Genomic DNA, 15363 nt, shown 5'->3' on the forward strand with positions numbered 1-15363 from the left:
AGTCTCTTCTTATTATTGGTGTCCATTAGAAGTGGTTTCTTTGCAGCAATTCAACCACGAAGGCCTGATTCACGCAGTCTCCTCTGAACAGTTGATGTTGAGATGTGACAGTTACTTGAACTCTGTGATGCATTTATTTTGGCTGCAATCTGAGGTGCAGTTAACCTTAATGAACTTATCCTTTGCAGCAGACGTAACTCTGGGTCTTCCTTTCCTGTGGTTTCATTGATGGTTTTTGCGAATGCACTTGAAGAAACTTTCAAAGTTCTTGACATTTTCCGTTTTGACTGACCTTCATGTCTTAAATTTAATAATGGACTGTCATTTCTCTTTGCTTATTTGAGCTGGTCTTTTCAAAATATTACCCTTTTTTTTAGCAAATAGGGCTTTTTTCTTCTGTATACCACCCCTAACATGTCACAACACAATTGATTGGCTCAAGAAAAAAAATCCACAAATTAACTTTTAACAAGGCACACCTGTAAATTGAAATGCATTCCAGGTGATTCCATCATGAAGCTGGTTGAGAATCCACCACCTTTTCAGGATCGTCCAGGCCAGAGCGTGGACCTTAGGACACTATGAGTGGACACTCTCCTGGGTTGGTTTGGCCCAGAATCACCCCTCATACGACTCCTAACAATGCACTCAGTACCATTAGTTGGGTCTCAAGTTCCTTCAAACCAGCAATTCAGGTTCCCGATAGACTAATTAACCAGACGCTACGAATCCTCCATTAATCCAGTCTGTTTCAGAAACCTGGAGTAAAACGACGTGCTCTTGTATGATTCTTTGATGACACAGGGTTTCAGAACAATGAAGCAAGTTTATTCAAATTTCCAGAAAAAGGCATAAAAAAATCCCAGATCAATCAATCACAAATCAATATCACCAATCGATGATAAGCAAAAACATACCTTGGATTAAATTCAGAGATGTCTTCAGCGCTGTTAGCTAAACCCTTAACTAAACCCTTAACTAAACCCTTCATTGTCTATTACAATTTCATGAGAAGCACAGTATTTAATAACAAGAAAAACGGGTTCTTACCTTCTACAACTTATAAAAAGCTTTTTGTCTCCCCCCTCAGGATAATCCGTCCCTCAGTTGGTGTCTAAAAAACTAACAGCTACTAGAACACTTCTATCAATGAGGGAACCTTAAGGGTTCCTCCTAGAATGTACTAGAACACTTTTATCAATGAGATAACCTTAAGGGTTCCTCCTAGAATGTACTAGAACACTTCTATCAATGAGGGAACCTTAAGTGTTTTCCAGATCAAGCTAGCACCATTAATATACTTCATTAACATCAACTTCTTAAAACATTTTTCAAACATGAACCTTTCCTAATCCCTTCACCCTCCTACGTTTACTCAATTCTTATCTTACCACAACCTAATTTATTACTCCAGTTATATCTTAATCCTTCAATATTTTAAACATATCAGCATTATAACATTTTACCATTATAACGTCTCATTATCAACCTCCTAAGGCCTTGTCCTCTGAGCCTAATCAAACACAGTCTATATGATTCACACCTTAAAGAAAACAACATTATAAAACTCCTAACCTTTAACTGCATTATTTTAAGACCCCTTTAATATCTACCAATGTTTATCTCTCAATGTTTATCTCCCAATGTTTATCTCCCAATGTTTATCTCCCAATGTTTATCTCCCAATGTTTATCTCCCAATGTTTATCTCCCAATGTTTATCTCCCAATGTTTATCTCCCAATGTTTATCTCCCAATGTTTATCTCCCAATGTTTATCTCCCAATGTTTATCTCCCAATGTTTATCTCTCAATGTTTATCTCTCAATGTTTATCTCCCAATGTTTATCTCCCAATGTTTATCTCCCAATGTTTATCTCTCAATGTTTATCTCCCAATGTTTATCTCCCAATGTTTTCAACCTTTAACATTTCATATATTTAACCTTTAATTAGTGTTTCAATAAATTCCAGTCGCAATTCATTTCTTCTTCTCTTGGGTCAATGTCAATTAATTTCTTCTTCTATTTAGTCAATGTCAATTCCCCCTCAGTGTTCATTCTTCTTTATGCTCCATTTGTGAGTGAAAGTGAAACTTCTTCCTGAGTGTGTGTGTGGGTGTATACAAGTGGGTCCTCCCTACCTGTGTCCTCTGTCACTAAAATGTCACAGAAACCTGAGCCTCAACCAACAATTCTTTACACAGGTAAGAACCTCAGTCTACCTCAGTGCATTACCAAACAGGACAGAACCTCAGTCTACCTCTGTACATTACCAAACAGGAAATAACCTCAGTCTACCTCAGAACATTACCAAACAGGAAAGAACCTCAGTCTACCTCTGTACATTACCAAACAGGAAATAACCTCAGTCTACCTCTGTACATTACCAAACAGGAAATAACCTCAGTTTACCTCTGTACATTACCAAACAGGAAATAACCTCAGTCTACCTCTGTACATTACCAAACAGGAAATAAACTCAGTTTACCTCTGTACATTACCAAACAGGAAATAACCTCAGTCTACCTCTGTACATTACCAAACAGGAAAGAACCTCAGTCTACCTCTGTACATTACCAAACAGGAAAGAACCTCAGTTTACCTCTGTACATTACCAAACAGGAAAGAACCTCAGTCTACCTCTGTACATTACCAAACAGGAAAGAACCTCAGTTTACCTCTGTACATTACCAAACAGGAAAGAACCTCAGTTTACCTCTGTACATTACCAAACACATATATGTTCTATTTCTTCTTGTAGACATAAATCATTTACATTTTAGTCATTCAACTAACATCCAGTAAGACGTAGCGTCAGTTCATTCAACTAATCTAAACCCAGAACAAAAATCATAATTTATGTTACGTGCGTCTGTCCACGAGAGATGAGTACAAATCAACCATATTCTGTCATTATAAGGAACCACTTCTTCTTCAAAATAACTTTCTGCAGAATCAGAGCCAGGAAGAAAAGACGAGTAGGAAGTGAAGAAAGTTGATCTGAATTCCTGGTCCTTCCTCAGCTGATGTCATGAGTGGCTCTCAGGCGTAGCGTGAAGTCTCCTGGCAGCCCTCGGCTGATCAGTTCCTCACGGAGCTGGAAACACAACACACACAGTGATTATCAGGTAGAGCTGAGGAGAAACCTGTCTGATCTGACAGGGACACTGACCTGCTGTAACACCACGTTTCTGATGTAATCATCTGTTAGTGGGGTCAGAGAGGACAGTTTTATCCTCAGCACGACAACGTATCCTGTGGAAACAGTTAGTCCACATTATTACAAAACACACACACAAATAATTTTTTACATTTAAACAAAAGTTAATTTTGTACTTACTAGGCCCACTGCTCTTTGTGGTACTGTCCACAATATGGGTTGTGAGATCGATGGTTGGGTTTGTACTTAAAGGTGGGGATGCTGTGGTAGTTGTGGTCGCTGTGGTAGTTGTGGTCACTGTGGTAGTTGTGGTAGTTGTGGGTCCGTATGTACTGACATTTGTGGTTGTGAGTTCAGTAGTTGTTTGGGTGGTAGTTAGAAGTGCAGGTGCAATCTGTGAGGTTGTGAGGTTTATTGTCAGAGGAGAGGAGATTGTTGGTTCCTCTGTGGTGGTGAGGTTTATTGTCAGAGGAGAGGAGGTTGTTGGTTCCTCTGTGGTCGTGAGGTTTATTGTCAGAGGAGAGGAGATTGTTGGTTCCTCTGTGGTCGTGAGGTTTATTGTCAGAGGGGAGGAGATTGTTGGTTCCTCTGTGGTTGTGAGGTTTATTGTCAGAGGAGGGGAGGTTGTTGGTTCCTCTGTGGTTGTGAGGTTTATTGTCAGAGGAGAGGAGATTGTTGGTTCCTCTGTGGTTGTGAGGTTTATTGTCAGAGGAGGGGAGGTTGTTGGTTCCGCTGTGGTTATGATGGCTGTAGCACAAAGACAGACAAACAAATAAGACAGACAGACAGAGATGTGTTGATTGGTTGGTAATTGTCTCAAACATGCATTTCAACTTGCATCTGTAAGTAACAGTGAGACTAGCAGAACACCAGAAAGGGGATCAATAACCTCATGCTGTAGTGAAACTGTACCCACCGCTTGTGTTTCCAACGCTGACGATCACACAGCGCAGCTCAGAGTGATACATGGAACTGAGAAGATCAACAGAACAACTGTTAAACTGTTCAGATCTTTGTTAAACAGCATTGTATTAAACATTAAAACCAAACAAACCACATACCATTGGTTTAAAACTTATTTTGGACAGGGGGGCAGTATTGAGTAGCTTGGATGAATAAGGTGCCCAGAGTAAACTGCCTGCTACTCAGGCCCAAAGGCTAGAATATGCATATAATTAGTAGGTTTGGATAGAAAACACTCAAAACTGTTTGAATGTTGTCTGTGAGTATAACAGAACTCATATGGCAGGCAAAACCTGAGAAAAAATCCAACCAGGAAGTAGGAAATCTGAGGTTTTGTAGTTTTTCAAGTCATTGCCTTTCGAATATACAGTGTAAATGGGGTCATATTGCACTTCCCAAGGCTTCCACTAGATGTCAACAGTCTTTAGAACCTTGTTTCAGGCTTCTACTGTGAAGGGGGAGCGAATAAGAGCTGTTTGACTAAGGGGTCTGGCAGAATGCCTTCAGCTAAGTCACGTGTGCAGAGTGAGAGCGAGCTGCGTTCTGTTTCATTTCTAAAGACAAAGGAACTGTCTGTTTGGAATATTATTGAAGATTTATGATAAAAACATCCTAAAGATTGATTCTATACATCATTTGACATGTTTCTACGAACTGTAATGGAACTTTCTGACTTTTCGTCTGGACCTAGTGCTCGCACCTGGTGCATTTTGGATTACTGTAGTAAACGCGCAAAACAAAAAAGAGGTATTTGGACATAAATTATCGAACAAAACAAACATTTATTGTGGAACTGGGATTCCTGGGAGTGCCAGCGGCAGCTTTCCAATCCTTGGGGATCTCAGATGATACGAAGGAGAGGTTGAACAGGCTGGTAATAGGGGGTGCGACAATGGCGGCGGACAGTTTCAGAAATAGGAGGTCCAGATTGTCAAGCCCAGCTGATTTGTATGGGTCCAGCATTCCGATGAAGATCATCAAAGGTAAGTGAATATTTATAACCCTATTTCTGAGTTTTGTGACACCTCTCCTCGGTTATAAATGGCTGTATATTTTTCTGTGGCTTGGCGCTGACCTAACATAATTGCATGGTGTGCTTTTACCGTAAAACTTTTTAAAACATCTGACACAGCGGTTGCATTAAGGAGAAGTTTATCTTTAAAATTGTGTATAATACTTGTATGTTTGAGGAATTTTAATTATGAGATATCTGTTGTTTTGAATTTGGTGCCCTGCAATTTCACTGGCTGTTGGCGAGGTGGGACGCTACCGTCCCACATATCCCAGAGAAGTTAATGAAACATGTCAAACCCAAACAAACCACATACCATTGGTTTAATGAAACATGTCAAAGCCAAACAAACCACATACCATTGAAGGGAAAGGCAGGTTAAAACCTAGTCAGTTGAACAACTGAATGCATTCTACCAAAATGTGTCTAAATGTACATTTAACTGATAGTCTTGATAGTAGCCTACAGAAAAGATGGATTATGCTAGTTAATTTGTTGCCTTTATTTAATCAGGTTTGTCATTGGAACACATTATGTTGAGCTATAAGTTTCCAGTTGAAGTGGCTGCAGACTGACCTGTCCTTCACTCCCAGAGCGATGAAGCACACAGGATAGTACCCTCCCTCCTCATCCTCAGTGGGCGTCCATCTTAGAATGTATTCTCCTGGGACAATGGTGTTCTCTGTGATACTGGAAGGTCCACTCACCAACAGCTCTGAAACCCTGAAACACACAGGGAGAAAATAATACAATGTCATTTTTATTTTTCATTATGAACCCCATTAGCTGTTGCTTAAGCAGCAGCTACTCTTCCTGGGGTCACACAAAACATAAAACATTACATTATACGTAATATTAATAGACAAGAAAAGATCAAGGACAGAACTGCATCACTTAAAAATCAGAATTAAAAAAACTAAAATATCCTTTCTTGAAATGGAATGTGTTAAATGTTGTAGCTAAAAATGTCTTGAATAAAGTTGACATATCAGTTTATGTATTGACTGAACATGCCAGATCAGGAACCATATCAGTTTATGTATTGACTTTACATGCCAGATCAGGAGCCATATCAGTTTATGTAATGACTGAACATTTTTATTTTATTTTATTTTATTTCACCTTTATTTAACCAGGTAGGCCAGTTGAGAACAAGTTCTCATTTGCAACTGCGACCTGGCCAAGATAAAGCATAGCAGTGTGAACAGACAACAACACAGAGTTACACATGGAGTAAACAATAAACAAGTCAATAACATGGTAGAAAAAAAGAGAATCTATATACAATGTGTGCAAAAGGCATGAGGAGGTAGGCAATAAATCGAATAATTACAGTTTAGCCTGTCTAGGATCAGCGTGGCGCTAGCGGCACTCCCCCCCCCCCCCCCACTGAAAAACCAGTGCCGCGAAATTCAAAAAAAATATTTTTTTAAAATATTTAACTTTCACACATTAAAGTCCAATACAGCTAATGAAAGACACAGATCTTATGAATCCAGTCAACATTTCCGATTTTTAAAATGTTTTACAGGGAAGACACAATATGTAAAGATGTACATCTATTACCTAAAAACACATTAGCATATTCCACCATCTTTTATTTGTCCACCAACACCAGTAGCCATCACCAATTCGGCTAAACTAAGATATTTATAGCCCCTAACCAACAAAAAAACTCATTAGATGACAGTCTGATAACATATTTATGGTATGGGATAGGTTTTGTTAGAAAAAAGTGCATATTTCAGGTATATGGCATAGTTTACAATTGCACCCACCATCACAAATGGACTAGAATAATTACAATGAGCAACGTGTTTACCTAACTACTAATCATCAAACATTTCGTAAAAATACACAGCATACACGAATCGAAAGACACAGATCCTGTGAATACAGACAATATTTCAGATTTTCTAAGTGTCTTACAGCGAAAACACAATAAATCGTTATATTAGCTTAGCACATAGCAATTAGCAGCCCAGCATTGATTCTAGCCAAAGTGAGCGACAAAAGTCAACATCGCCAAAAGATATTAATTTTTTCACTAACCTTCTCAGAATTCTTCCGATGACACTCCTGTAACATCACATTACAACATGCATATACAGTTTGATCGAAAATGTTTATATTTAGCCACCAAAATCATGGTTAGACAATGTGAAATGTAGACAAGCTGGTAAAGAAAACGTCCTTGCGCCACTTAGACAGTGATCTACTCTTATACATAAATACTCATAAACGTGACTAAAAAATATAGGGTGGACAGGGATTGATAGACAATTTAATTCTTAATACAATTGCGTTATTACATTTTTTAATTTATCCTTACTTTTCAATACAGTTTGCGCCAAGCGAAGCTACGTCAAAAAACATGGCGTCCTAAGCCACTAAAATGTTTCGACAGAAACACGATTTATCATAATAAAAATGTCCTACCTTGAGCTGTTCTTCCATCAGTATCTTGGGCAAAGGATCCTTTCTTGGGAGAAATCGTCTTTTGGTGGAAAGCTGTCCTCTTGCCATGTGGAAATGTCAACTACGTTCGGGATGAACTGAAAAGCGTGACCAACTTTTCACATCGTTGCAAAAATAAATGTCCCAAAATCGCACTAAACGGATATAAATTGCTATAAAACGCTTTAAATTAACTACTTTGTGATGTTTGTAACTCCTATAACGAGTGAAAAGATGACCGGAGAAATATAACAGGCTAAACTAACGCTTGGAACAGGAGAGGGTCGGTGTCTTCCACGCGCGTTACGCAGCAAGAAAAGACTTGCTAGCTAAAGGTTTTTTTCATTTGTAGGGCCTGTGAACGAGCAATCGAGCCCGTTGGAATCGTCATCACGTAAAGGCATCCAGGGGAAGACGTAAGAAGTGTCCGTATAGTCATAGCAACGACAGTGCCCGTTTAAATGACTTCAGAAAAGTGGCCAACGTTTCTCAAATCTGACTCCATGTCAGGGAAATTGCTGTAGAATGGGCTCTGTTCCACTTAGAGACAAAATTTCAACTCCTATAGAAACTATAGACTGTTTTCTATCCAATAATAATAATAATATGCATATTGTACGATCAAGGATTTTGTGGGAAGCCGTTTAAAAAATTAGCCACATTAGCATAAATAGTCTAAACAGCGCCCCCATCCCCAACAGGTTAGCAGATTAACACTGGAGTGATAAATCATCAGATGATCGTGTGCAAGTAGAGATACTGGTGTGCAAAAGAGCAGAAAAGTAAATAAATAAAAGCAGTATGGGGGGTGAGGTAGGTAAATTGGGTGGGCTATATAACGATGGACTATGTACAGCTGCAGCGATCGGTTAGCTGCTCGGATAGCATATGTTTAAAGTTGTTGAGGGAGATAAAAGTCTCCAACTTCAGAGATTTTTGCAATTCGTTCCAGTCGCAGGCAGCAGAGAACTGGAAGGAAAGGCGGCCAAATGAGGTTTTGGCTTTAGGGATGATCAGTGAGATACACCTGCTGGAGCGCGTGCTACGGGTGGGTGTAGCCATCGTGACCAGTGAACTGAGATAAGGCGGCACTTTACCTAGCATAGCCTTGTAGATGACCTGGAGCCAGTGGGTCTGACGACGAACATGTAGCGAGGGCCAGCCGACTAGGGCATACAGGTCGCAGTGGTGGGTCGTATAAGGTGCTTTAGTAACAAAACGGATGGCACTGTGATAAACTGCATCCAGTTTGCTGAGTAGAGTATTGGAAGCTATTTTGTAGATGACATCGCCGAAGTCGAGGATCGGTAGGATAGTCAGTTTTACTAGGGTAAGTTTGGCGGCGTGAGTGAAGGAGGCTTTGTTGCGAAATAGAAAGCCGACTCTAGATTTGATTTTGGATTGGAGATGTTTGATATGAGTCTGGAAGGAGAGTTTGCAGTCTAACCAGACACCTAGGTACTTATAGATGTCCACATATTCTAGGTCAGAACCGTCCAGGGTGGTGATGCTAGTCGGGCGTGCGGGTGCAGGCAGCGAACGGTTGAAAAGCATGCATTTGGTTTTACTTGCGTTTAAGAGCAGTTGGAGGCCACGGAAGGAGTGTTGTATGGCATTGAAGCTCGTTTGGAGGTTAGATAGCACAGTGTCCAAGGAAGGGCCAGAAGTATACAGAATGGTGTCGTCTGCGTAGAGGTGGATCAGGGAATCGCCCGCAGCAAGAGCAACATCATTGATATATACAGAGAAAAGAGTCGGCCCGAGAATTGAACCCTGTGGTACCCCCGTAGAGACTGCCAGAGGACCGGACAACATGCCCTCCGATTTGACACACTGATCTCTGTCTGCAAAGTAGTTGGTGAACCAGGCAAGGCAGTCATTAGAAAAAACGAGGCTACTGAGTCTGCCGATAAGAATATGGTGATTGACAGAGTCGAAAGCCTTGGCCAGGTCGATGAAGACGGCTGCACAGTAGTGTCTTTTATCGATGGCGGTTATGATATCGTTTAGTACCTTGAACAGTTGCATATCGCGGGGACTCTTCGATGCTATTGCAGTTCGCCACAGGATGTTTTTGTGCTGGTCGAGGGCAGTCAGGTCTGGAGTGAACCAAGGGCTATATCTGTTCTTAGTTCTGCATTTTTTGAACGGAGCATGCTTGTCTAATATGGTGAGGAAGTAACTTTTAAAGAATGACCAGGCATCCTCAACTGACGGGATGAGGTCAATATCCTTCCAGGGTACCCGGGTCGATTAGAAAGGCCTGCTCGCAGAAGTGTTTTAGGGAGCGTTTGACAGTGATGAGGGGTGGTCGTTTGACCGCGGACCCGTAGCGGATACAGGCAATGAGGCAGTGATCGCTGAGATCTTGATTGAAGACAGCAGAGATGTATTTGGAGGGCAAGTTGGTCAGGATAATGTCTATTAGGGTGCCCATGTTTACGGATTTAGGGTTGTACCTGGTGGATTCCTTGATGATTTGTGTGAGATTGAGGGCATCTAGCTTAGATTGTAGGACTGCCGGGGTGTTAAGCATATCCCAGTTTAGGTCACCTAACAGAACAAACTCTGAAGCTAGATGGAGAGCGATCAATTCACAGATGGTGTCCAGGGCACAGCTGGGAGCTGAGGGGGGTCGGTAGCAGGCGACAACAGTGAGAGACTTATTTCTGGAGAGATTAATTTTTAAAATTAGAAGTTCGAACTGTTTGGGCATAGACCTGGAAAGTATGACAGAACTTTGCAGGCTATCTCTGCAGTAGATTGCAACTCCTCCCCCTTTGGCAGTTCTATCTTGACGGAAAGTGTTATAGTTGGGTATGGAAATCTCAGAATTTTTGGTGGCCTTCCTAAGCCAGGATTCAGACACGGCAAGGACATCAGGGTTGGCAGAGTGTGCTAAAGCGGTGAGTAAGACAAACTTAGGGAGGAGGCTTCTGATGTTGACATGCATGAGACCAAGGCTTTTTCGATCACAGAAGTCAACAAATGAGGGTGCCTGGGGACATGCAGGGCCTGGGTTTACCTCCACAACACCCGAGGAACAGAGGAGTAGTAGGATGAGGGTGCGGCTAAAGGCTATCAAAACTGGTCACCTAGAGCGTTGGGGACAAGGAATAAAAGGAGCAGATTTATGGGCGTGGTAGAATAGATTCTGGGCATAATGTGCAGACAGGGGTATGGTGGGGCACGGGTACAGCGGAGGCAATCCCAGGCACTGGGTGATGATAAGAGAGGTTGTATCTCTGGACATGCTGGTCTCAATGGGTGAGGTCACCGCATGTGTGGGAGGTGGTACAAAGGAGGTATCAGAGGTACGGGGAGTGGAACTACGGGCTCCATTGCAAACCAAAACAATGATAACTAGCCTGAACAACAGTATACAAGGCATATTGATATTTGAGAGAGACATACAGTAAGGCATACAGTAATTTCAGGTCTTGATTGGGAGAGCTAGCTAAAACAACAGGTGAGATAACAGCAGCTAGTCAGCTAACACAGCAACAGCAGGTAAAAATGGCGACAACTATGCAGAGAGGGTCGGATTAACTACACACAGAGCCTGAGTTAAAACACAGAGCCGACAGATAAAACACAAATAAACAGAATGGAGTACCGTGAATTAATGGACAGTCCAGCAGGCATCAGCTATGTAGCCAAGTGATCATAGTGTCCGGGGGGCAGCCGTAGATGGAGCAGGGAAGCCGCCACTACGCTAGCACGCAGCGTTTAAAGTTAGTAGCCCGGGGGTGGTCTGCTCAGACGGAGGGGTTCTGCTCAGACGGCGGCCGGTTGAGGGCACAGCGGATGGGGTATTCGTCTGCAGACCAGACGTGGTCGTGTCGACAGAGAATCCAAGCCGGATGGCGATGGCGAAAGAGGTATTGTAGAATTTTGTTTGCTAACTGGTGCTAGCTTCGTGGCAGTGGCGCTAGCTGCAAGCTAGCTGTGAGGATCAGAATAGTGGCTCAGGGATTACGGCAGGAATCCGGCGTTGTTGTGGAGAGACAGTCCGATGCTGGTAAATTGGTGAGTAATATCCAGGCTAATAACAGAGCTGGTATCTGTGCAGAAGGTAAAAGCTGCTAGCAGCGGCTAAAAATGACTAAATAGCTTGTAGCTGATTAGCTGGTTAGCTACTGGGGTTCTTGAATGTGTTCCAAAGTTAAAAAATAATATGCCAAATCAGGAACCATATCAGTTTAGATATTGACTTTACATGCCAGATCAGGAACCATATCAGTTTAAGTATTGACTGAACATGCCAGATCAGGAACCATATCAGTTCATCACCTTTGTCTATCTGAGCATTCTGTAATCAAAGTCGAGGCCTGCAGGTCCTGACAGAGATCATAGCGGTGCTGACCACTTTGGGATTAATATTTTGTTGTCCCGCAGATTATTTTGTTTCGGTCATCTTTCTTCTTTGTATGCGTTAGCCTGTGCCTACCAATTGTATTAAAAATCATGTATTTTTCGCATTAGTCACATACTCGCTCCTTCAACTTCAGTCCCCTACCTTTCTTCTCCTAGGTGGGCGTGTGGTCTCATTGAAAGTAGGCGGCCTACATGGGCGGAGAATCACGTAGCAGTTAATTTAAACATTTAATTAAATATGAATAGACTGTAGTTTACCACAGTGTCTGTAAATAAAAAATTTGAATAGAAAGAAGTGGGGGGCGCTCAACCAACGTGCGTCAAGGTGGAATCAAAAAACTAAATCAACATTGAAAAGAAAAAGGCACAATGCCACGTAGGTTACTACGGTGACCATAGGTTAGGTTACTACGGTGACCATAGGTTAGGTTACTACGGTGACCATAGGTTAGGTTACTACGGTGACCATAGGTTATGCTACTACGGTGACCGTAGGTTAGGTTACTATGGTGACCATAGGTTAGGTTACCACGGTGACCATAGGTTAGGTTACTACGGTGACCATAGGTTAGGTTACCACGGTGACCATAGGATGGGCTACTATGGTGACCATAGGTTGGGCTACTACGGTGACCATAGGTTGGGCTACTACGGTGACCATAGGTTGGGCTACTACGGTGACCATAGGTTAGGTTACTACGGTGACCATAGGTTAGGTTACCACGGTGACCATAGGTTGGGCTACAATGGTGACCATAGGTTAGACTACAATGGTGACCATAGGTTAGGTTACCACGGTGACCATAGGTTGCGCTACTATGGTGGCCATAGGTTAGGTTACTACGGTGACCATAGGTTAGGTTACTACGGTGACCATAGGTTGGGCTACTATGTATGGTGTGTGAGCTTTGCGCCTTTTCATTTTCAATTAGTATTGATTACCCATTTATTTGTCTCTGTCTGCAAATCGTCCTCCTAAAAAGGTAGCCTATATGCTAGTCATCCTCCTAAAAGGTAGGCTATATGCTTATCGTCCTCCTAAAAGGTAGGCTATATGCTTTTCGTCTTCCTAAAAAGCTAGGCTATATACTAATCATCCTCCTAAAAGGTAGGCTATATGCTAATCGTCCTCCTAAAAGCTAGGCTATATGCTAATCACCCTCCTAAAAGCTAGGCTATATGCTAATCGTCCTCCTAAAAGCTAGGCTATATGCTAATCGTCCTCCTAAAAGCTAGGCTATATGCTAATCGTCCTCCTAAAAGCTAGGCTATATGCTAATCGTCCTCCTAAAAGCTAGGCTATATGCTAATCGTCCTCCTAAAAGCTAGGCTATATGCTAATCGTCCTCCTAAAAGCTAGGCTATATGCTAATCGTCCTCCTAAAAGCTAGGCTATATGCTAATCGTCCTCCTAAAAGCTAGGCTATATGCTAATCGTCCTCCTAAAAGCTAGGCTATATGCTAATCGTCCTCCTAAAAGCTAGGCTATATGCTAATCGTCCTCCTAAAAGCTAGGCTATATGCTATATGAAAAATAGCAAGTGTCGCTGTCATCATTCTTGCTGCTTCAAGTTCAGTATCCATACCCGCGAGATCAGGTGAGTGTGAGAAGCACGGGGCAGTTATCTTTCATAGGAAATGTACTTCCTAAAATATAATGAGGCTATACTTTACTACATTGCCTAAAAATATATATTGATCACCCATATTTCTTCGTCTGAAAATCTTCCCGCTCCTACAAGGTAGGCAATAAAAATAGTTAAAGGGAAAGTATAAGTCTCTCCAACTCTGTTCTCTTTATACTACATCCATTATATTGGCTGATATAGCCCAGGCATACAGGTAAACTACATCTATTATATTGGCTGATATAGCCCAGGCATACAGGTAAACTACATCTATTATATTGGCTGATATAGCCCAGGCATACAGGTAAACTACATCTATTATATTGGCTGATATAGCCCAGGCATACAGGTAAACTACATCTATTATATTGGCTGATATAGCCCAGGCATACAGATATACTACATCTATTATATTGGCTGATATAGCCCAGTCATACAGGTAAACTACATCTATTATATTGGCTGATATAGCCCAGGCATACAGATATACTACATCTATTATATTGGCTGATATAGCCCAGGCATACAGGTAAACTACATCTATTATATTGGCTGATATAGCCCAGGCATACAGGTAAACTACATCTATTATATTGGCTGATATAGCCCAGGCATACAGGTAAACTACATCTATTATATTGGCTGATATAGCCCAGGCATACAGATATACTACATCTATTATATTGGCTGATATAGCCCAGTCATACAGATAAACGACATATATTATATATTGGCTATTGGGCGCAAAATTGCTGAAGCCTTGGCTGGCAAGTGAGCTGCTTCACTATGTCTAAAATAACACTGTGGGACTGTGCAGACGTCTAGCTCACAGCTCCAGGTCCACAGTCAGTGCTGACACTCAGTAGTGACAGATAGTTTTACTTTCTCTCACCGTCATAATGTATTAGGCTAGGGGGGGTCAAACTCTAATCATGGAGGGTCAGTTGTCTCCTGGTTTTTGTTACTTCCATTAAATTTGTGTCCAATTTAGACCTAGACTACCAGGTGAGAGGAGGTCCTACCTAATCAATTAAGACCTAAACAACCAGGCGAGAGGAGGTCCTAACGAATCAATTAAAACCTAGACAACCAGGTGAGAGGAGTTCCTAACTCATCAATTAAGACCTAGACAACCAGGTGAGAGGAGTTCCTAACTCATCAATTAAGACCTAGACAACCAGGTGAGAGGAGGTCCTAACTCATCAATTAAGACCTAGACAACCAGGTGAGAGGAGTTGCTAACTAATCAATTTAGATCTAGACAACCAGGTGAGAGTAGTTCCTAACTAAACAATTAAGACCTAGACAACCAGGTGAGAGGAGTTCCTAACTCATCAATTAAGACCTAGACAACCAGGTGAGAGGAGGTCCTAACTCATCAATTAAGACCTAGACAACCAGGTGAGAGGAGGTCCTAACTCATCAATTAAGACCTAGACAACCAGGTAAGGGAAGGTGCTAACTAGTTAATTAACTTAATTGATCAACACACCTGTTCGTCTAACTATTGCGTTTAAAACCCCTGATTTAGGCTATACCTATCTGCTATGTGTTTCCACGTTTCTTTTCTCTTACGTGGAGTTGGTAGCCTGTGCTCTGACAGTGATTTCCAGGGGTTGGTCTGCAGAGGCGTACAGCAGTGCACCCTGGGCTGGTGTTGGAGACAGGAACATGGGTAGGTACAGCCCCTCCAAACAGGATGGAACCGGGGGGTCCACTGAAAGACAAACCATGGAGTTGATATACAACACATAGCGTCATGTTTTT

General features: G+C 41.8%; 1 protein-coding gene across 1 annotated transcript in view; it reads right to left on the reverse strand.

Annotated features, from left to right (window-relative positions):
* Positions 1-806: 806 nt before the first annotated feature.
* Positions 807-15363, reverse strand: part of LOC129867893 (mucin-2-like) — a 40755-nt gene continuing 26198 nt past the window's right edge. The window contains exons 6-11 of the mRNA XM_055941361.1: positions 15172-15313; positions 5711-5857; positions 4076-4131; positions 3340-3906; positions 3172-3254; positions 807-3096 (exon numbers count right to left, since the gene is read on the reverse strand). Of these exons, the coding sequence (XP_055797336.1) occupies positions 3019-3096; positions 3172-3254; positions 3340-3906; positions 4076-4131; positions 5711-5857; positions 15172-15313 (1073 nt within the window). The 3' untranslated portion in view covers positions 807-3018. The remainder of the gene's footprint in view (positions 3097-3171; positions 3255-3339; positions 3907-4075; positions 4132-5710; positions 5858-15171; positions 15314-15363) is intronic.

This window comes from Salvelinus fontinalis, chromosome 13, assembly GCF_029448725.1.
Source record: "Salvelinus fontinalis isolate EN_2023a chromosome 13, ASM2944872v1, whole genome shotgun sequence".
Classification (NCBI taxonomy): domain Eukaryota; kingdom Metazoa; phylum Chordata; class Actinopteri; order Salmoniformes; family Salmonidae; genus Salvelinus; species Salvelinus fontinalis.